Source organism: Chanodichthys erythropterus, chromosome 11, assembly GCF_024489055.1.
Source record: "Chanodichthys erythropterus isolate Z2021 chromosome 11, ASM2448905v1, whole genome shotgun sequence".
Taxonomy (NCBI): Eukaryota; Metazoa; Chordata; class Actinopteri; order Cypriniformes; family Xenocyprididae; genus Chanodichthys; species Chanodichthys erythropterus.
Genome location: NC_090231.1, coordinates 36,206,309 through 36,228,821, shown reverse-complemented (window position 1 = coordinate 36,228,821; position 22,513 = coordinate 36,206,309). Strand labels below are relative to the sequence as shown.

Here is a 22,513-nt window from a genome sequence, read left to right as displayed (position 1 = left end):
ACTGACTGACTGACTGTAGCACGAGCAAATAGCATTCAAGTACGGACTGTGAAGGAGAATCTCATTGGATGGAACTACTAAATGGACACGCCCCCTCCATTGAACGAGTCGATGTTTCGAGTCTGAACATTTCGTTCGTGAACGCAATGAATTTCTGGGACGTTTTGAACTGATATCTGATATCTTGTTCATGAACGAAGATCTTATGAATTATGATCTGCGGAATTATGAATGTGTAAAAAATGACATTGTTAACAACTTAATTAACATAGGCAAATGCTGTATTTTTTACTACAGCTTGAATAATAGAACAAAATAGTGCTCAGCCGGTGACAAATTTAGGGAAAATATACACCTAGGCCTGTTGTGTTGTAATTTGTGTGGACATTGCTTATGATGCTAAACATTATTATTATTAGCCTATTATTATTATTATTAAGTAGATTTGTAGGCATGCAAAACTTAAGGATAAGATAAGAATCTATTTAATTAATCGATTCAGGAGATGATTCAATCATTACATACAATACTCTCACCTGATTCAACCTATACTAGCGCTACGATGTAATACGGAAGAGGATTAGGGCCAAGCAATAATAAAAAAATAAAACCATCTCGAGATTAAAGTTGTTAAATTTCAAGAAAAAAATCATTAAATTTCGAGAAAAAGGTTGAGATAAAATGTTGAGAATAAACTTGTTAAATTACGAGAAAAAAAATCATTAAATATCAAGAAAAAAGTCGAGATAAAATGTTGAGAATAAACTCGTTAAATTACAAGAAAAAAAACTCGTTAAATTTCGAGAAAAAAGTCGAGATAAAATGTTGAGGATAAAGTAATTACGAGAAAAAAGTTGTTAAATTACAAGAACAAATTCATTAAATTATGAGAAAAATGTTGTTAAATTTCGAGAAAAAAGTCTAGATAAAATGTCGAGAATAAACTCGTTAAATTATGAGAAAAAAGTCGTTAAATTACAAGAACAAATTAGTTAAATTACATTTTATCTCAACTTTTTTCTCGAAATTTAACAAGTTTTTTCTTGTAATTTAATGAGTTTATTCTCAACATTTCAACTTTTTTCTCAAAATTTAACTACTTTTTTCTCATAATTTAACAAATTTGTTCTCATAATATAACAACTTTTTTCTCGTAATTTAATTACTTTATTCTCAACATTTTATCTTGACTTTTTTCTTGAAATTTAACGAGTGTTTTCTCGTAATTTAATTAGTTTATTCTCAACATTTTATTTAGACTTTTTTCTCGAAATTTAACAACTTTAATCTCGAGATGGTTTTATTTTTTATTTTTTTTATTATTGCTTGGCCCTAATCCTCTTAAGTAATGTAACCACTGAGAGGGACACTCAATTAATCGATGAACGAGTCTTTTTAATGAAAAGAATCAAAAGATTCGATGAATCAGTCACTATTTCAAAGAAGAGGAGGTTTCCACTGCAAAGTCCTTTTTTTGATTTGTATGGGTGGGCGTGGCCACATAAATGTTGCAAGTTACGAAGAAAATCCCGCTTGGAAACGTACTTCTGGATGTCTGCCCTAATGAAAAGAAATCGGTCTGAATTCTCGCTAACGATATTTCTAAACACCGTTTAATCAAACACAATGTAAATTAATCCAAAGCGCTCTTTACGCCAGCCAATCTTAGCCTTTAAGAGGCGGGGGATGTAGAGCAACATGTGCAAGATGATCTCCTACATTGTCTGACAGAGAACGGAGCTCTAGAAACTTTTCAGAAAGCACAGATTATCCCAAAGTGTTTGTATCTAAAATGGTGTCGATTAAACGGTTGACATCTCTGTTCTCTGTGTCTTGGGAGCAAACTCTCATATGTTTGGGCAGTTTGTTCGTTACACTCTTAATTTTTCTGGTGACTCGCCAGCTCTTAAAGCAGCGGAGACCCCGAGGGTTTCCCCCTGGACCGGCACCTTTACCCATGATAGGGAATATTCTGTCCCTAGCCACCGAGCCTCACGTCTACATGAAGAGGCAGAGTGATATCCACGGACAGGTACGGATGACACTTCACTCTCAGTCCTCAACTTCTCTTTTAGTTACTTGGACATAATCACGTAACATGCATTATACACTCGTCAAGTATGCTGCTTTTAATTTTTACGTATATATTTTTTTGTTGTCAATTGTATGGATTTTCCTTTTAAAATGTTATTTGAAGCCACTAAATAATAATTATGCATAACATTGCAATGCATCTTACTGTCTTGTAATCAATGAAGCTGTCTCTACAATGGAAGCGTCCTTTGCGACGCGTCGCTCCAGCCACTTCATTATCACTTATTTATTGCTTAGAATTGTAATCGTTAATATATTTAAATATCTCCTGATCGTTACATTAATGTTTTTGATATATATTATATAGTAATATATAATAATAAAATTGAATAGTAATTATGATAATGGTCCCACTTTATATTAGTTGTTTAACTACTTCCGTGTCTACTACTATGTAAAAAAAAAAAATGTTTTGTGCAATGTAGGCTACTTATTGTGTTCATGTTGCAAAATACTTTTTCTGTAATTACATAGTTTATTTGCAAATGCAGTTACATGCAGTTTTTTTTATTTATTTATTTTTTTTTTAAACTAAAGTTATACACTCATTTCACTGTTGCTGATGTTCTTTGTTGAGCTCACAGCTGATTGGTCCGTGTTCTAGTCTTGACGCGCCGAGTCGCGAGAAGTGTAGCCGGGGGTGTTTGAAAGGAACAAAAGAGTATTGCATTTAGTGTTGAATTTTTGGCAGAGTGCTGCAGCACTCAGTTTTGCAGAATGACCAAGACATGCTGAGTCAGCATGCCTAATTCATTTCCTCACCGTGTCCATGAGGGTGAACGTAGTCCTCTAATTATACCCCGTTCATTAGTAGAAATATGTTTGGCATAGGAGTGGATTAATGAATATTGCCCTTTTATTATCCAGATTTTCAGTCTAGACTTGGGAGGAATCTCGACTGTTATTCTAAATGGTTATGATGCCATTAAAGAGTGCCTGTATCACCAAAGTGAGGTTTTTGCTGACCGTCCATCCCTCCCTTTATTTCAAAAGATGACAAAAATGGGAGGTAAGTGGTTCCTTATAACATAATTTATTTGAATGTTTTCCTAGAATAGATCACTGTCGAAAAATCTAGATAAAAAAGTAATGAAAATTCCCAAAGTGAAAATTCTGACATTATGTATAACCCCTTATGTCCTGTAAACTTGTAAGCAGTAATTTTATTTCCATGGAACAAATACAAGATTTAAAAAAAAAAAATCAGAAAAACACTGTAAAACCATGGACTTTAGCCATGCACTGTATTTCAAGTCTTCTAAAGCCACAAGATAGCTTTCTGTGAGAAACAGACCGAAATAAGTCATCAATCACTGATAATGATAACAAGCTGCAGTTCAAGATTAGCAGCAACTGACTGCATATTAAATATGAATAAAGCATATTATAGTGAATTCTTTTCTATGTTCTTAACAGTCATGGTCACTATGAAATCTCTTGGGAAAGAAAAAAAATCCATTTGTTTTATGCAGGAAATAAAACAGCATATACAGGTTTACAACAGCATGAAATCATTTTCATTTTTAGTGAACTACTTAAAAAAAAAAAAAATTGGGTGATTCAGAGAAAAGGCTCTGGCATGGTAATGTATGTCAGAGTTGGGGCACTAACTAGAGAAGAGTGGACAGTCACACATGAGGTTATCACATTATCAGTATTGCAATTCTTGTAAACTGTGTTTAACCCATGAGACTATGACTGTTTGACTAATAATCTCTAGTTAAACATACATTGTTTCCATTTTTAAACCATCCTCTCTCAACGTTTATTCATTCTCCATCTAGGACTTCTGAACTGCAAATATGGTCGAGGCTGGATTGAACACCACAAACTGGCTGTGAACTGCTTCCGCTACTTTGGCAGTGGTCAGCGAATGTTTGAGAGGATTTCTGAGGAGTGCCTGTTTTTTCTGGATGCCATTGACCAGCACCAGGGGAAGCCCTTTAACCCTAAGCATCTCGTTACCAATGCCGTCTCCAACATCACCAACCTCATTATCTTCGGGCAGCGTTTCACCTACGACGATGGTGATTTTCAGCACATGATTGAGATCTTCAGTGAGAATGTGGAGCTGGCAGCCAGTGGCTGGGCTTTCTTGTACAACGCCTTCCCCTGGATGGAGTACCTGCCATTCGGGAAGCATCAAAAGCTGTTCCGCAATGCCAACAAGGTCTACGACTTCCTTCTGCAAATCATCAAGCGCTTCTCACAGGACAGGATTCCCCAGTCGCCGCAGCATTACATTGATGCCTACTTAGACGAAATAGAGCAGAGCACCACCGATAAAGCTACATCTTTCTCTCAAGACAATCTCATTTTCTCTGTTGGAGAACTTATCATTGCGGGCACAGAGACCACCACAAATTGTCTGCGCTGGGCTATGCTATACATGGCCCTATATCCCAGGATACAAGGTCGGTGCTAACGAAGCAGCGGTTATTTTTTCTTGTTTACAACATTTTAATGTCGTTGCACTAATCACGTTACGTTTTTTCTGTGCAGAAAAGGTCCAAATGGAGATCGATTGCATCCTGAACGGCAGACCACCTGCTCTTGAAGACAAGCAGAGGATGCCATATGTGGAGGCAGTGCTGCATGAAGTCCTGCGCCTTTGCAACGTCGTCCCGCTGGGCATCTTCCGCGCTACGTCTCAAGATGCGTTGGTGCGTGGCTACACTATCCCCAGGGGCACCATGGTCATCACTAACTTGTACTCGGTGCACTTTGACGAGAAGTACTGGAGCGACCCATCCATCTTCTGCCCAGAGCGCTTCCTTGACTGTAATGGAAAATTTGTCCGGCGTGAAGCATTTCTCCCCTTCTCAATAGGTGAATATTTAGGAAATCAGTAAATCTAAAAGCTTGACACGTTATTCTTTATTCTTATGCATCTGATCTCCATGTATTTTGATGGTTTTAGGTAAACGGCACTGTCTGGGAGAGCAGTTGGCCAGACTGGAGATGTTCTTATTCTTCACTACATTGCTTCAGAGGTTCCACCTTCAGTTCCCAGAAGGCTTTATTCCAAGTCTCTCTCCGAAACTGGGCATGACCCTTCAGCCTCGGCCATACGCCATATGTGCCATCAGGAGACAGCAGTAAAACTGCCCCTGTGATCTCTGGAACACATGCATTCACGTCAGGGGATCCTACCGAGAAGCACAAATGTCAGAGAAGTTCTCCATCTTAAATTCCATCAGGTTTTCAATGGGGAATTTTGACCTCTGATATTGACTTGTTAAATTCTCTGAACGTGTCCTCTAGAGTTTCACAGAACACAACCTGAGTGTGATAAGAGTACTGTTACAGAACACATGGTGTGTAGAGCAAAGAATGAGCACATGTGTTACCAAACAAGAACGTACATGAGGGTATCAGGATATAGTTTAGCATGAATCTTTGGTAACTCGAGTCGAAAAAGTGTACTGTGTAACCAACTGAACATTGTGCTTGTCAATATGAAAAGAGCTATTGTGTCAATGATTGACAGGGTTTACCTCTATGATGGTTTGGAGGTCTGTCTTCTTGACTCCCGTTGGTTTAATGCCATTTAGCAGTTCTGCAATAATAACGGCCCTTTCCGTAGTTTATCTCAGTGGAAAGAGACTATCACGAAACTTGAGCTGCAATATTTGGTGCTATTGTGAAAAGCTGACTCCAATATACGTTTTATAGTACAATAGCAGTTTTGCTATAAGTTTTTGTGTTTATAATAAAATGAACCAAAACCTGACAAACTTGTATAAATAAAGACCAAATGAACCTTTGTTATGCAAGTTGTGTTTTAATGCTGATCCTAAGCTTTTTTTCCTGTCTGCGACCTCTCTTTCAGCTGTGCTGGAATTTTCCGAGGTCAAGTTATAAACAAAGCTGGAAGGGGAGTGTAGAAGTAGAAACGTCAAGATTTCCTCAGAATGACTGACCTGTGTAGTTCTGTGAATTTGTAAATCTAGCACACTTCAACAATTAATAATTTAAATAGCAATTCTTTACCGTCTTTACTTTGACTCTTTGTTAATTGTGAATCTATAGTGTGTAATACATGTTGCTTTATAGTATATTTATATATAGTGCCTTTAGAATCCCCATGTTGTCACAGTAAAAACATGTACAGGCCAAATAATCTTCCCAGTCTGTTATTTGAACACCACTTACACAAACTGCACAGTACTGGGAAGTCAATTAAAAACAGAGTGACAGGTAGGGCATTGCTGCTTTGGGTAAGCTGTCACAGTGATTCTGTCATCTGAAGAGATAAAGCTGGCCTTTCATACGACCTACACTTGGGGACTCATCATCCGCTGACTGTCATCTTGCAGGCAGTTCCTCCCATGAGAACACTTGGGCTTTCATCTGAGCACGAAAGAAATAAGCTGCAACTTGCACTTGTAGCTAGACGATGCTCAGCAGCATTCCCAGATAATGTCAAAACATGTTGCGTCAGAGATAATAGTGAAGGGTGAAGATATTTTGCTTGTGTTTGGACTTCTCTTATTAGGTGAAAGGTCGTGTTGAATGCTTGTTCATTCACTGTGGTGGTGATTAAAACACTATCCCCCGGTTTCACAAACAAGGCTTAAGCTAGTCCCAGTACGTTTATAAAAGCTAGGCCTAATCCTGGCTTAGGCTAAGCCCCATCTGTGAAACCAGGCCTAAATATTTACCTGGATAATGTGGTTTGCACTAGTTTTGTAATTTCACTATTAATGAGACCAGGGGTTTTCAAACTTTTTGTTGACAAGGGCCCCCAAATATTTTCATCCTCTTCGAGCCCCCTTCCCAGAACATTAAGGTTGTTTTACATTTTCCAAGTATACAAAAACCCTGCCTGAGAAAAATATCACTTTATGAAAAGAAAATTAAGCTTCCAAATTAAATAACTGACTTTTGTATCATCATTGTACTAAAGAAAATTTATACAATAATAAAAAGATAATCTGACAGCATTGACAAGATAGAGATAAACATTTTTATGTAAATGCTTTCCTGGTGAGATTGACAGAGTACCTAAGATAAATGTATACATGTCTTTGATAAGCTGTCAACTTAAAAAGTAAATATTTTCCAGATAAAATTTTCTTATTGACAGCACAATTTTTTTCTAGTTTTGTGAATTTTTTTTTTTTTCATATAAAAATTACATTTACATATACCGTTCAAAAGTTTCCTCATTCACCAAGTATACATTAAATTAATCAAAAGTGACATTATAAAGACATCTGAAAAATAAAGAACCCTGAAAAATATATATATCATGGTAAGTGGTAAGAAATGTTTCTTGAGCACCAAAACTTGCATACATTTTTTTTTTTTTTTTTTTTGAAGGACCATGTGACACTGGAAACTGGTGTAATGGTTGCAGAAAAACATTTTATATTGTAATAATGTTTCACAATATTACCGTTCATACTGTATTTTTGATTAAATTAATGCAGCCTTGGTGAGCATAAAAGTCTAAATGGCTTATTGTTGCTGTAAATACATTTCATTAATATCTTAAGTGCACACACTGACTTTGACAGCCCTAAAATACATTTTGTGAATTTTTTTTTCTTTTTCATTCAAAGTTTTTGCAGGGTCCTTAGCATTCCCCCTCTAGCGGTCCCCGGATCCCTGTTTGAAAACCCCTAATTTAAAACAAGTACACATCCACACCCATGCATAACAGAAAAAAATAAAAATAAAAATGACACAGAAATCAGTTGAGAGAGTAGAACTATTGTTCAGGGATGGTGCTTTTATGACAGCTATAAATAATAACAAAAAAGTCAATTCTCCCCCACAACCCTGAAAAGGCTGAATGGTTACATCGGACATTGCTATCTAAATGCTACATAAAAAAGTAAATGCCATCATAAAAAGGTACTGATGACAGGAACGTCGGAGGTTACTGTGGTGCGACAAATGCCCCACAGCGAGATGCCATAGTCCGTTTTGACGGTCGAGCAAGTGGTCAACACGAGGGGATGAGGGCGCTGTGACGCTCTGATTTGCCATCACCCTGCTTGGCAACCTGAATGACGTTCGTTCAGAGTGCGCGTGGGGGGTGGGGTGTATGAACTGAGCCACACTGCAGTCCCAGATCTAAGAAATTATGAACACACAGTCTGGACAGAGAGAGAGAGAGAGAGAGAGAGAGAGAGAGAGAGAGAGAGAAAGAAGCACCACAAGCTGCTTTGGGTGCGCACAAGCACCCAACACAGAACACACCCTGAGCACAGGCCAAAAACGAGTGACTAATGAACAAACCCACAAAGGGAGACAGAGACAGTTAGGCATCCGGTATCGCCGCTACAAGCTCAGCGAGCTTTGGAAATAAGGGCCGTTCAGCAAAGAGTGGTTATAGGCAGGAACAAAAGACAGTGCACCCAAAATGAACAACTAACAAACTGAAAAACACAACACCCAAACACATCCACATCTGTAAATAGCATTAGATTTTTTAAAAACTCCTGAAACAAGATGATAATTACATGGTCTCAATGTACAATATATGTCAGCTGTATGTAGAAAACAGACGCATTGTTGATTAATTAAAAAATATATAATATAATATATATATATATATATATATATATATATATATATATATATATATATATATATATATATATATATATATATATATATATATATATATATATATATATATGCAAGTATTCTTTCTGTGCAGAGGTTAAACACTTGTTTGGTAGTAAAATGTGCACATTTATATCTTTTTTTTATTTTTACTCTTAAATATACTAGCTTGATTTACACTGCCTACTTGAGAACTTTCCTCTACAGAGACAAAATGAGTTTTGTTGAGGTGAGGCAGACCGAGAGAGAAAGAGACCCAGAGCCTGTTAGTCTCCACCTCCCCGTCCTCCCCTCATTATTCTAGTGGAATGCCTAGAGTTCTTGCTTCAGACAAAAAATATAGAGAACTATTAGTATTAAACCTGCCTTATGGTGAAGAATAAGAAAATTCAAAAGAAAAAAAAAAGTACAGCTTTCAATGTGAAACCCTGGATTACTTGAAAATGGACGAACTGGCCAGATTATGCATTTGGCAATAATTAGAGTAAGTACAAGCATGTGTGTGTCCCTATGTTCAAATAATGCCAAACCCGAAGTAACCCCAAAGCAATGTTTAGTCTATGACTTGCATGCTAACTCAAACATTTTATTTTCAGTAACATTCCTAGGTTCAAATTCTTATCAGGGGGTCTTTGGAAATAATAAACATGGATAAATTGGTCTGGAGCAGCTGATAAGGATGGTGGTTAATATCCAGGACACAGCACTTCGAGGGAGCATCTCGTTTTGTTAACGACTTTCAAGTTATTCATACAAAAAATAGAATTTTTTTCTGTCCCGCCCCTGAAAAGAATGCTCGACGTGCAAGTTGAAATTGCAGAATAAAATTTTCGCAAAAAACAAGGATCGATCCTTCACATGAATCCTGAGTAACCGTGAAAAAATATATCTATTTAAACGTAAAAAAGGAGAAACGTCCCTTCATTTGAACAGCATTCCTGTCCCATTTGCTATGCTTTTAAACACAGACGGACTTTACAGAGAAGATTCAACGATTGGCAACTCAACGTTCCTGAAGAGGAAAGGGGGGAAAAAAACACACAACAAATGAAATGAAAGAATGAAAACTACCTTACAGACAACAAAGACAAACAAGAAAAAAAAAAGCAGAAAAGTGATCAACATGAATAAAAAGCATCCAAAACGATGCAGAAGTCAGGTCATTTTTCAGTCAAAAATGTCAGCATTTCCACTTGTCCTAGTGACTCTGTTCAGTAATACAGTGTTTTATGTCGCCAGCATGAATTGGGGACTGCACATACAGTGCAGCATACATAGCCCATTTTCTGGACCACAAGAAAAATAAAAACAAACCAAACCAAACCATATTATATATATATATATATATATATATATATATATATATATATATATATATATATATATATATATATATATATATATATATATATATATATATACTTTTTTTTTTTTCTTAAAAAGTTCAGACAGGCACATTTTGAGTTATGCTTCCTGACACTGAGCCTGAAAAGGCATCAGTTATAGTCTTTCTGTTTTTGAACTGTTCGCTTTGGTAACGGGTGTCAATTATTTCATTGTCTCTTTTTTTCCAGAGTCTTTTTCGTGTCCTATTTGACTTAAGTACCTATGGGAGAGATAAGAGCTCTACGTTGAAGGCAGCGTCACAGCCAGGTAACCATGGATGGCACAATTCTCCCCTGCCTGTTTTCCTCTCTGTTTTCTTCTAATCTCACAACACGATTCTGCGTCTTCAGAGCTCTGATCGTTCTCCGCTGATTCTCCATGGGGTGAAAGTGCATAGGAGTGGGGTTCCCACCAAAGGGTCCTCTCACAGTAGTAAGGCCTTTTTTCAACACAATGTGAACTGCATTAGCTTCAGAGTGTCGGCACAGTGACGAATTTCAGCATGGGGAGATCCGCTGGGGTCTTCCTCTGGGTGTCAATGTGTGTGTTTGTGTAGGTGAAGGAGAGGGAGGGGTCGTTCACCTCCGTTTAAGCCCCTCAGTGAGCTTCATTTGCTCCTCTTGCTACTGCCGTTCCTCATCTTCGGCCTCCTCTTGAATCACCTGAATGTCATCGGAGGAAGAGGTGGATGGAGGAAGGCTGGGGCTCTCAGATTGCTGCTGCTGTTGCTGCTGAGTCTCCAGCTCTTTGGCCTTCTCCTCTTCTTCGATGGTTTTCTTCCACACCTTGTGGTTCTCTGTTAAGTGCTGCATGATGTTGCAGAATAACCGACGTCGACCCTTCCTCCTCTCTGTAAGGAAAACACACAATTAGTGCGTACGACATCTAAGCTGAAGTACTAAGCAAAAGTTACATTTTTGGCGAATGTAAAGGCCCTCTCACATCAACACTTATTTGAAAAAGTAAGTCAGATATTTTGTTTTAAATTAAAATCTATTACTAGTTACTTGAAAAGTAATCTGATTACGTAACTTATGTTACTTGTAACCAGTGGCGGCTCATGGGTTTTAAAATAGAGGAGGCACACTAAATTCTAGTGGTCTGGGGATCCCCTGACAATTATTATTAACCTATTATTATAACTGCTTTAAATTGTCTGTTTGCTCATTTAGACAGAAAATTTTAAGAAAATGACAAAAATACAGCAAGATAATACAAATATAATTTCATTTACCAATCACTTGAAGCAAACATCCATCTATCCCTCCTTATATGTCTGTTAAAAGAGCGCGTTGGGCCATTTAGTAAAGCTGGCTGCTGTAGCCTATATTTGCAACTTATGCGTGGAGTCTTAATTTTTTATATGTAGAATTTCTGAACGATAGCTTGGTAAATTTGTTGGCGATCAAATCAGCACAGCGGTAGCAGTTCAAAACTAATATCACGTTATTCACGAAATGTACGTCTCTACGATGATTGGTTGATATACCAAGGGAGGCAAACCTCCTCAGCGATGTATCTTTTCTCAACTCTCCTAAGCGCTGAATGTAAAACACTCAATGGTGATTGGCTAATTTTTTTACAAACTGAGGCACAAGACGAGCTCGGCTCATGTGCCTCCCCCTCCCCTTCTCTATCCCCTGCGGTTGTAATCGTTTTCAGTAACATATTATGGTGTTACAGCAGTGAAATTACTAACAAAAATACACATTCTGAGACATGAAATTAAACGAATAACTGGGAATTTTATTAACATTAAATCATCCTTTCTCCCATTTTCTTCCCCTGACGAGCCGCCACTGCTTGTAAGGCATTACCCTCCAACACTGCTTGTAAGCACAATTGTATAGTCATACTTGGTTCAAGATCCTCGTCCAGCTCTTCATCTTCCGTTTCATTGTCTTCGGTTTCCTCTTCATCGTCTGAGCCTTCCTCGTCAATCCAGTATCCTGGCAGCAGCCCTGCAGCATCATAGGAGTTACAAAGAGGCCCGACGATATGTGTGATAAAAGACTCCTGCAGCTTTGCTAACTGTGGTGCCGAGCGGTCCATGAATGGACTGATGGGTAATCCTAGAGTGGCTTCCTCGTCACCCTACAAAGGCAGAAATACGAAAAAATGCACAAATGTTGATCTCATATTGCCACAGTTGAAGTTGTGTACATTATCTAAAGTGTATACGACATACCTGCTCATAAAACTCATTGACGATACCCTCTGTCCATTTGAGGTGAAGGCTGCGGTCTTTGGCTGGCCCATTGATATCTGCCAGCTTAATGCACACTTGGCACACTAACAACCTGTCATTTTCATTAGTCCAGTCAATACCTGGGCTATTCACATCATTAACCTGAAAAAAGAAAAATATTAATCAGAGCATTAACCACAAGAAAGCACCATTTTCTGCAGTAGGCAGGTAATTTAGACTTAAAATAAGTCTCTTAAGCTTACCAAGGCTGCATTTATTTAATCAAAAATACAGTAAAAAAGAATATTATGAAATATTGTTACAATTCAAATTAATTGTTTTATATTTTAAAATGTAATTTATTGCTGTGATGACAGAACTACATTTTCATCAGTCATTACTCCAGTCTTCAGTGTCACATGATCCTTCTGAAATCTTTCTTTTATGCCGATTTAATGCTCAACAAACATTTCTTATTATAATCAATTTTGAAAAAAACAAAAGTGGAAAAACAGGAATTGTTTCACTCTGTTGCTCTGTCCATCCATTTTTTGAACATAAGAATGTGTCCTGTTCTTATGTGCAGTTTAACATTAAAATACTTACCGTAGTTTGCAAGTGAAACAAGTATGCTTGTTTCATTCTACTAGCTGAGGCCTTAACGCAGTGCAAAATGTAAACTATATTTATTGGTATTGGCCCACAACAAGCTGTTGTGCTCATTACTGATTACTGATATTGGTTGTTGATACCCCTACTACTGACCTTAGAATTAAACTCTGCCAGGAAGTCAAAGTGCTTCTTCAGGTCTGTAGCGAGGATGGCCTCGATCACTAGGAACCGAAAGCGCTTAAACTCGACGTGGTCCAAGCTGCACAGGAAGTTGAACTCAGGCCGGGAAAGAAAAAGGCTCCAGGCAGAAGCTGCATGGTGGTTCTCCAAAACCGAACGGTCATTATACAACACCGCCTGTGTGAAAGTGTGTGTGTGTGTGTGTGTGTGTGTGTGAGTGTATGCGTGGAGAGATGGAAACAGGGAAAGAAAGAGAGAAGAAGAGAGAAACATAGTGTGAGTGAGTCGAGAAGTTGTATGCTCTGATTACAATATCATATGCTGCTGATTGAAGATGAGCTGGCTTTACTTCTTGACAACAGTGTGAAAACTACATTGATAGCCAAAATTGTGTTTATGAGCAATTTAGAACTTCATTAACTATACAAAATCAAAAGTTCTTCTTATTTTTTACTAACCTGAGGAGCGTTAGTGGCTACAAGAAAGGCATTTGTGCGACCAGGGTGATCATAGTCATGCATAGCAGCTGCTACATATAGTGCCATGAGTTCCAGCGCAGGGACATTCCAGGCCAGACAGCCGTAACTGTCATCTGAAAACGAGGAGCTTTTGGACGTGGCATATGCCACCCGACCTGGGGAGATTCCACTGTCCGAATCTAATAAAAACAAAAAATGACCATGTAATACCAGTGATGAAACACTATTACACATCCATTCCAGGTGTCAATACATTTCAAGATCAATATAGTATCTTACATAACCACCTAGTTGACACGCAGCTTACTTTATTTTAAAAATGCGAATTAGCCGATAATTCACATTTTGAATTATGAAAAATTATCATGTGATTAGCCGATAATAATACTGAAAACTAAAATCAATCAAAAGGAATCTATGTAAAGACCAAGGGAAATGGGCATGTCCAATATAGTCCAAATATATCCAATATAGAGTCATACCTGATAAATAAATAAAATAAATCTATAAAATCAGCCGATAACTAATATGCATTCCTAAAAACTGCAACATTTTTGTATAAAAATTATTTATTAAATGGCCAATTTAATTCATAATATTATTCCTCTGAAAAATGTTTAGATGAAATAAGAAATTATCTATATACAAAAATAAAAACTATACGAAATGTGCTCAGCAAATTAAAAATAAAAAAGATGCCAAAAAAGAAAGAAGGTCAGTGATGTGAATAAAATCAGATTTAATCAAAAAGATCTTCATTTGTGTTCTGAAGAAGTCTTACGGGTTTGGAATGACAAGAATTTTCATTTTTGTGTGAACTAACCCTTTAAAACGTCACTACTGCATTAAGAAAATCAAACACCACCAAGAATCTGCAATTAAGCTGACCAAAGTACAGCAAACTAAAAACTCTGAAATCACACTCCTCCATCTCTTTCCAAAAGATTTTGGAAATTTTTTGTAGCTCTGTACTTGAGCCAGCTAGTGAAGTCACTGGTCTCAGTGTGATTCAACACCTCTGCTTGCCAGAGATGGCTGCTGCATGGAACAGCAGCAGAGTGAGTCAGAGTAAACTCCATTTGAGAAATTACAAGAGCCATCAGCAGACTTAAAATAAGCCTTGGACATGCTGAGCCAGCAGCCACCTCAGATCTCTATCGCAACAGAGGATCTCTTATCGGACAGCGTTTGCACCGCTGGCTGGAATAATGAAGACTGAGCAGCGGTGATGGCCTCTAATTTATTTCCGATAGATCAGGAGCTATGCTAAATATAATTAGAGGCATGACTGAGGATACAGATGCTCTAACCTCAATCTGTCCATCATGTACTCTATATTAAAGTTTTATCCAGTACCTTATCCAAGGGCACAATGATGGTGGACCATGAATCGGCCATTATGGGATTTAAACCTTCATCCTTTCAGAAACCAGTCCACTGTACCACCCCGTCTCAGTAATGCCCACATAAGCACATCAAAGTTTCTTAGTGGCAAAACTATATTGCCATACGAGAGCACAGATGTACCTGTATCACTTCCTGTGACATGCTCATTGTGGATCTGCTGAAAGCCTGGGATTGGTTGGGTGGTAAGATACCACACTGCATGAAGGACATCTGTAGCATGGACACGGTTGTGATCTGAGTGGAGAACAGATAAAATAACACATTAACACCTCAGTGGAATAATTTCTGACCGTTCTCAGTTTCACATGACACAAATCTGCACTGTGGTCCAATTTGAGAAATACTGAAACAATTCTAACCCAGTTTTCAAGTTTAACTTCAACAAGATTTTTTTTTTTTTATTCTCACAGGGGATATCACGATAGCCGTTCTCCAGAGCGCAAAAGTACGTCATGAATTCCCGCACAGGGATTTTGAAGATTTCGAACAGACCCGTGTCCTGGAACAAAGTGTACGCCACCTGAGAGAATGTAACAAACAGAACTTCATTAAGACAAGACAAGCAGTGAGCCATCGAGTCCCTGCAGATTCATGTTTATTGGCACAGAGTACTGAGTGAGACCACCAGTATTACATTCAGCTAAATCTATGAAATGCCATTCACATCAGGTCAGATGATAAAAGTGTGGTATTGGTTGGATTTAACTAACTGGTGACTGGTTTCAATTAACTAAAAGAGAACCATGCTTTCCACCTAAAGTGAGGAAAAAACTCTCAGTGGCATTTTCTGTTTCACTAATGTTGATTTCCAGAACTTAGCTTCATCATGTCAATAGGATTTTTAATGCTGGGCTTAATACTTGGAATTACAGAGCACTAACATAGCTGAGAATCCTGCCAGTCTTTCCTCCTGTAATGTCCATCAGCTCAAAGATCTGGAAGTTCCAGGTGTTGATCTTTTCCATGAGTGCTTCATGCTCCACCAGCATTGAGTCCAACCTGAACTCCTCGTCTCCCTGCCAGAGATCAATCACAGTCAGCAGACAGAAGGTTTCGCAGAAATCTCAGCTTAGTCTTACAGAAAAAGTCATGCCTGGCCACTTTTCCAGAGATAACAACGAAAATATTTGACTAAGTCAGCTAAATTGATGTTGTCCTCACACGCTCTTACTGTAGACCCCTTTAGGCAGAACAATAAACCGAGGGTTTGAGGAGATATCCACTCATGAGCCACAGCCATAAATCCAGCAACCACATAACAATGCAAAAGCATGGGAATGCAAATAAGCACTCTGCTTCTAAACTCCACTCGGCTTGTTCAACAGCTGGCCACTTTAACAACTGCCGGATTGGCCAATAAAAAGAGCGGGAGTGCGGTGGAATCGAGACGAGGGCATTTCAGGTTACGTAAAAGAAAAGCTTTTCTCTTGCGGGGCTTTCTAAGGCAAAAACAGCACTCCATAAATTAAAATTACTTGTCCACAAGCAACACTGGATCTTGAGTTCAGTTCCTGAGGCAATGTTTTAGACATTAATATAATGAAACCATGTGGGGATAAAGTGTAGTTCAGCATGTGTGCTCTCTACCTCATGATCCAGTGAGGACTGCTCTGTTCCGGAGGTCTGTTCCTCTTCCTCGGGCTGGCTATTTAGCTTTTCCCCCACTGTGTCTGGAGTCCTCTCCTCCTGAGACTCAGCCTCCAAGCTCTCCTCTCGGATCAGGTTTTCCCCACCATACTCTACTCCTTCAGCTAAGAAAGCAGCATTAAACCAAAGGATGGACTCAGGAATGACTCTTTTGTGAGAAATGGTATTTGTGATTCAGCTTAAAAACCTTACCTGAGCGTGTTCTTTGCATCTCATTGGCTGCTGGGTGATGACACTCACCCACCTCCACACCGGCCACACCTTTCAGCATCTGTCGGCCACAACTAAAGAAAAAACTACAATTAATTATTTATCTTATAAAAGTACAGCTTAATTAGTCTACTCCTCAGAGAGAAGAGGCAAAGGGTTCTAGAAGTTACAGTACCTGGTGCACAAGGGGGCCGAGACAGGACCTCGATACTGTTGCTGGAAATCAGGTGAGCTCAGCGTGTAGCCCAGCGGTTTGTGCAGGTTGACACTGGGCTTGGTGAGGAAATCAGCGGTGTCTGGGAACTCCACAGGAGATCGTGTGACCAGAGATGAGCCAGGAGCAGCAGGGGGACTGTGGGTCGGGGAACTGACAGGACTCAGGCTGGGAGAAGCACCTATGTACAAATCAAAATCAAAAACTTAAGTTATTCAAAAAACTAAATGTAATTCATTGAAAAAGATTCAGAGATACATTCCTTCTATGATGAACATGTTTAATTTGAGAATTAAAACCATTTCAATATTTCTGTGGGCTTTAAGTTAAGGTGGTGTAGCTGTACAGAGACTACCAAAGGTCTGTAAAGGTCTGAAACATAGTGAAATTCTTGAAAAAGAAATGTTGCCATTAATCTATTATTATCCCTTGTCTGTCCAATTAAATAAGTGCGGTGTAATCAACATACTGTATAGGTAGCCATTTTGTTTTCCTGCAACAAGAAAACAAGTAGAAAGGACCCTTTTAGACCCTCATGCTAGTTTGGGTCATTATGTGTCATTATAAATCTTGAAAAATAGGATTGATTTTTGTTGTACTTTTTACTTAAGGGTTACACCACATATAAATCAAAGTCTTTAGATTGAATTATCTGTAGAATACATAAAATGTACACTATACGCTATAATATAAACTTAAAAAAAATAAAGAATAAAGAGATTTGATTTCTAAGAACTTGGCTCAAGTGTTGTATACTAGAATTATTTAACATCTACTAGGACAGTGGTTCTCAACCTTTTTGACTTGAAGCCACCCATTGTTCAACACAATGATTCAAAGATATTTTTATGGCAAAGATATTTGTTCTGGTATTTCTGCTGTAATTTTGAAAATGCTGCTTGCTTCCTTTTTTATTAACCAAAACCTGATGTGTTCAATGCAATGTAATTAACCATGCCTTTGTGATTCTGAAATATCAACAACAATTTCAAATAAGACCTGTTTTTGTTGTTGTTGTCTTTTAAGAATTTTAATTGTGTGTGTTTTATACAATTAAATCATTTTAAGCCATCCTGTGGCCCCCTTGGAAGTTTGCTGAGGCCCCCAGGTTCAAAACCACTGAACTAGAACATCCTTGTTTGTCATTCGCCAAAATATGGAGACAGCTGTTGCAGTAAAGCCATCTAAATCAGCCTGACTAATGTCGTAATTTTTTACAAAATAATATATGAAGGGAAGGTTATTTCACTCTTGATTGGTGCTGACCTGGTCTTCTGGGTACAGTGTGGCCATAGGAGAGGGTGACAGAGGACGATCTCTGTTTAGGAATAGTCAGCAAGTTGCTGTTGGGCCCATTAGAAAAGCAACTCTGGCTGTAAGGTAAAAAATATATATATAAATAAATATATGTATAGTGCTAATATATACAGTGCTAATTTTGGAAGAAAATCTGTGCAATTAATTTTAACAATGCAAAATGTGTTAAAACAAAACTGAGATTACTACACTTTCACAGAGAGCTGAAAGCACAAATAAGTGGTTTAATAAATCAAATCATTTTATAAATATGCAAGGGACAAGTGATGTCAATTTACTTTAGATGGAGTTTAGGGGTTCTCAAACCAGCTGCTGATAAATCTCTTTTTAACACTGCCACCTTGAGGACAAGCAATAAAATTACAGAAAGCACATTGTCCTTATAAAATCTTAAGACTATTGCCTTATAAAAACATTTCATGACATTGTATCACATTTGGTGAAAACTACCAATCCACAGATACAAATGTACTTGTGTTCCTGTCCTCGACCACCCTTGAGGAGTACAGAGAGCGCACTAAGGTAAGAGTGCAGTTGTGAGGCCTGACCTGCTGAGCTCAGAGTGAGATCTCTTTCCATTGGTGCGTTCCCAGCGTGAGGAGGCAGACTCCAGTGGGGGCAGAGAAGACGAGGCTGAACTGCGCCTTAGCTGAGGGGTAGGGAGACTGTTCCTGCTGCTCAGACCCTGAAAGTACACAGTCATTTTGTAAGTACTCAATAAGCAGACGTGACTTACCGTATACCTGTTACAGGGACGATCCCTTTGGAGCTACCTAGGGCAAAACTGTGCCCAAGGACACAATGGTGATAGCTTATGGATGACTACTTGCAGCAACCATCCTAATATCTCATGGTTATTGCACACACAGCCCAAGTTGAGGCAGTATTTCAAAACACTCTCCTAAATCATTACTGTGAAATATTATTACAATTTAAAATATGTTTTCTGTTTTAATATATTTTAAAATATAACTCATTCCTGTGATGAGAAAGCTGAATTTTCATCATCATCATCATCATCATCATTACGCCAATCTTCAGTGACACAAGATCCTTCAGAAATCATACTAATATGCTGATTTGGTACTCAAGAAACATCTCTCATTTGAAAACAGTTGTGCTGCTCAATATTTTTGTGGAACCCATGATACTTTTTTTTTTCTTTTCAGGATTCCTTGAATAAGAAGTTCAAAACAAGAGCATTTATTTATTAAATAAAAATCATTTGTAACAATGTCACTTTTGACTAATTTCAGTGAGCATTCTGGATAAAAAGATTAATTTCTTTAATAATAATAATAAAAAGATCAAACTAACCTCAAACTGAACGGTATTGTATATCTGTACCATATCTGTTTTCAGCTGATTTTCAGAGATTTTCGATTTACTGGTTTCAGTCTATACTGGATATATAACTGCCGACATTTTGATATTTAATTGTGTATACTAATTTCCCATATTTTTAGATTATCTTAGACTAAAAGTACTATTTTAAATGCATTAATATTGTCACATTAAGTTCAAATCTCATAATGAACATCCATTTCTCATATTGTACATTATAATGTTGTGATGCCTTAAAGCATTTAAAACAACTGATTTTACTTTTCAGTATTTTTTATTGACAAAAGGATTTAAATATCAGTATAGACTTTTTGTCAGTTATTGGCCATAACATGTATATAATTTACCAGTTCAGCTTACCAGCATTGGCCATAATACTAGTGCAGAGAAAAATACATTCAATTATAAAATTATTATAATTATTATATAGTTATAGTATAATAGTATATAGTATAATTATTATATTGTTATTGTTAGTGTTCTTATTTATATAATCATTGTGAATGTTTATATCTACTGTAAATATATAACTATTGGCCCTTGAGTACTTACAATATAGTAGCAACATTCTCTTACTGTCTACTTTTCCAACAACTTACCTGAACTACTTCAAATTATGAGTGGCTTGGCAAACAACAGTTTCAAAGTCTCTTCCCCAACACTGCTGCTCACCTACCTTCAGTGGCTTTCTCTCTCCTCTCTCTGAGGGGTCTTCTATCTCAGCACAGGGGTAGAAGCCGGGGAAGGGTGTGAAGGGGTTTACCCGTGGCCGGCAGGACCCAGAGAAAGCTCCCATTAGGCTGCTGACGCTGCGCAGTGAGGAGAGGACGTGGGGTGAGAGAGACTGGTCCATCAGCAGGTCTGAGACCAGGTTCCTGGCCTCGTTTATCACAGACAGATCCACGCCATTTCCACTCACTGCACCCTAAGCACACACAGAGCACATATTACAACATTCATAGAATGCAAACTGATTTATCCCACACTTATCTGTTTATGGGACTTATACTGCCTCCTTGTGGTCATTCAGAGGTACAGTGGGATTTCAAACATTGACATTTGCATTTGGCAAAGTTTTTTTCCATAGAGCGACTTACATTGCATTGCTTTTATGAATTGATGCATTCCCTGGGAATTAAAACCATGACACTGGCATTACTAGCACCATGCTTTACTGTTTAAACAACAGGAACGCCATCCCACTGCTCCAGACTTGCGCGAGTAGAAACTGTAGCAAAGAGTGACTCATTCCTGGAGCCATCCATTTGATATATCTAGCCAAGTAGCAGAGACAGTTTTTGATGATATCCACTCAGAGGAAAAAAGGAACCCTTCATAATGATATTACAGGAAGAACTCTGGATGCATCTATAAACTCAGCTAGTTTTAATCCATCTTCAGCCTTGTGCGTACATGCTGAGCTCATTTTATTGATTGTATTTAATTCAGACATACATAATTTTTTTGAAGGGGTTCTGATGAAAGTAATAAAGTAAAGTGGCGGCACTGCTGCGACTTGCATGTGTGTGCGTGCTCACACGTGTGTGGTAAAAGTGCACAGCGAGCACTTCCTCCAGGCTTTGACGTCATTTGGCAAGCTTTATGTGAGCCAGGATGAGGGTTATCCACTCGCAGGTCAGCCGCAGTAATGAGCGGCGGGCAGATGGAGGGGCTACAGGCCTCAGCATGCTAACAGGCAGCAAACTGTCCTCAGATGGACGATATAAGATTCTTTTCAGACAAAAAGAGAGTGAGAGGAGATTCTGGTCTGTATGTGACTGACTACACAAGATTACACTCTTATTCCTGACCATACATCAGTGTTATTGTATGAGATACTATTATAGTTTTAAGAAATATTTTGAATTAGATTTTGTGTTTATATTTTGCGTTTTCAATGTATTTTGAATTAAAGTTTTAGTAATTTTGTTGTGTGTTTTTGTCATTTTTATAAGTTATCGTTTTTAAGTATGTCTATATAGTTTTTATTTGTTTTTATTCCATCAAGTTAATCTGAATAAAAATGGGAAATGGCAACTAGCTGAAAAAATAAGCTTTTTTACATTTTATTTTTTAAGAGAAATTTTTTTTTTTTATGTTTCAGTTATAATAATTACCCTACTGTACATAAGGCATTATAAAATAAAACTTTCATACAAATAATAATAATACATTTAATAATCCATTATAGAAATAAAACAATCTAATACTGCAAGTGTGTGTGCACGTACGTGCATGCTGAAATACACAGATTAGTTGAAAAGCTAAACACGAGAAGTACTGACCTGATATTGAGGCTTGTACCATTGTTTCAGGTCCCAGTCCCACAGGATCATCTAAAGGACAAAAAACAAAGGCTCTTTAAAGCACATTTCATTCACGACTGCCACCCTGCACAAAACCTATGGAAAGTTAAGACAAAGAAGCAGCAAAATGAGTTATTTTTATGTTGCTGAAGTGCCTATAAGCATTTAAAAATAAACACTTTTCTAAGTATTGGTTTGTACAACAGTTTTGATGTGGGAGTTAAAATTTTGTCACCACCTGTGCAATGTTTTTTGAAAGCTGTAAGCTGCTAAACTAAAATCTTTCTGGTGCTTGCAAAGAAAGAAAAAAAAAAGAAAAGAAAACCACTCTAACCACAATGAGACGTCAACAATAGCGCTCACAGATCTTATCTAGCCAAACTACGTCATTTGACTGCAGTTCCATGTTATCTGTCTCACAGGCTCAGAGGAAAGTCACCCAACAGAAGCCAAGTCCCACAACACTATCACTGAGATAGGTCACAGACTCTGTCTGTTTTCTGATATCATGAAGTATAGCAAAGCAACTTTTACAGTTACACTGTAAAAA

The 22,513-nt window shown here is 37.8% G+C and overlaps 2 protein-coding genes across 4 annotated transcripts in view; one reads left to right on the top strand and one right to left on the bottom strand.

The window, feature by feature from the left end:
- The first annotated feature begins 1,792 nt into the window (after positions 1-1,792).
- On the top strand, positions 1,793-5,840 carry cyp2r1 (cytochrome P450, family 2, subfamily R, polypeptide 1). The gene is made up of 5 exons (XM_067400886.1): positions 1,793-2,032; positions 2,962-3,103; positions 3,879-4,508; positions 4,597-4,923; positions 5,015-5,840. Exons 1-5 carry the CDS (start codon positions 1,793-1,795, stop codon positions 5,194-5,196), a joined length of 1,521 nt encoding a protein of 506 aa, XP_067256987.1. The 3' UTR covers positions 5,197-5,840.
- Positions 5,841-10,101: 4,261 nt separating this feature from the next.
- The window catches only part of pde3b (phosphodiesterase 3B), a 51,822-nt gene continuing 39,410 nt past the window's right edge, over positions 10,102-22,513 (bottom strand). Inside the window, exons 2-17 of one of the 3 annotated variants that reach the window (XM_067399608.1) lie at positions 21,943-21,993; positions 20,334-20,582; positions 18,862-18,998; positions 18,263-18,369; positions 17,466-17,489; positions 16,958-17,177; positions 16,765-16,856; positions 16,513-16,676; positions 15,807-15,941; positions 15,334-15,445; positions 15,046-15,159; positions 13,498-13,697; positions 13,013-13,216; positions 12,248-12,409; positions 11,916-12,153; positions 10,102-10,909 (exon numbers count right to left, since the gene is read on the bottom strand). In XM_067399608.1, the coding sequence (XP_067255709.1) occupies positions 10,683-10,909; positions 11,916-12,153; positions 12,248-12,409; positions 13,013-13,216; positions 13,498-13,697; positions 15,046-15,159; positions 15,334-15,445; positions 15,807-15,941; positions 16,513-16,676; positions 16,765-16,856; positions 16,958-17,177; positions 17,466-17,489; positions 18,263-18,369; positions 18,862-18,998; positions 20,334-20,582; positions 21,943-21,993 (2,436 nt within the window). In that variant the 3' untranslated portion in view covers positions 10,102-10,682. The remainder of the gene's footprint in view (positions 10,910-11,915; positions 12,154-12,247; positions 12,410-13,012; positions 13,217-13,497; positions 13,698-15,045; positions 15,160-15,333; positions 15,446-15,806; positions 15,942-16,512; positions 16,677-16,764; positions 16,857-16,957; positions 17,178-17,465; positions 17,490-18,262; positions 18,370-18,861; positions 18,999-20,333; positions 20,583-21,942; positions 21,994-22,513) is intronic. The other 2 variants (XM_067399610.1, XM_067399609.1) reach the window with 2 other exon arrangements.

Bases quoted from the DNA above. Each gene is read 5' to 3' on its own strand.
- cyp2r1 (XM_067400886.1), top strand. From the start codon at position 1,793: ATGGTGTCGATTAAACGGTTGACATCTCTGTTCTCTGTGTCTTGGGAG. The intron at 2,033-2,961 runs GTACGGATGACA...TTTATTATCCAG, and splicing joins AGAGTGATATCCACGGACAG to ATTTTCAGTCTAGACTTGGG. The intron at 3,104-3,878 runs GTAAGTGGTTCC...TTCTCCATCTAG, and splicing joins AAAGATGACAAAAATGGGAG to GACTTCTGAACTGCAAATAT.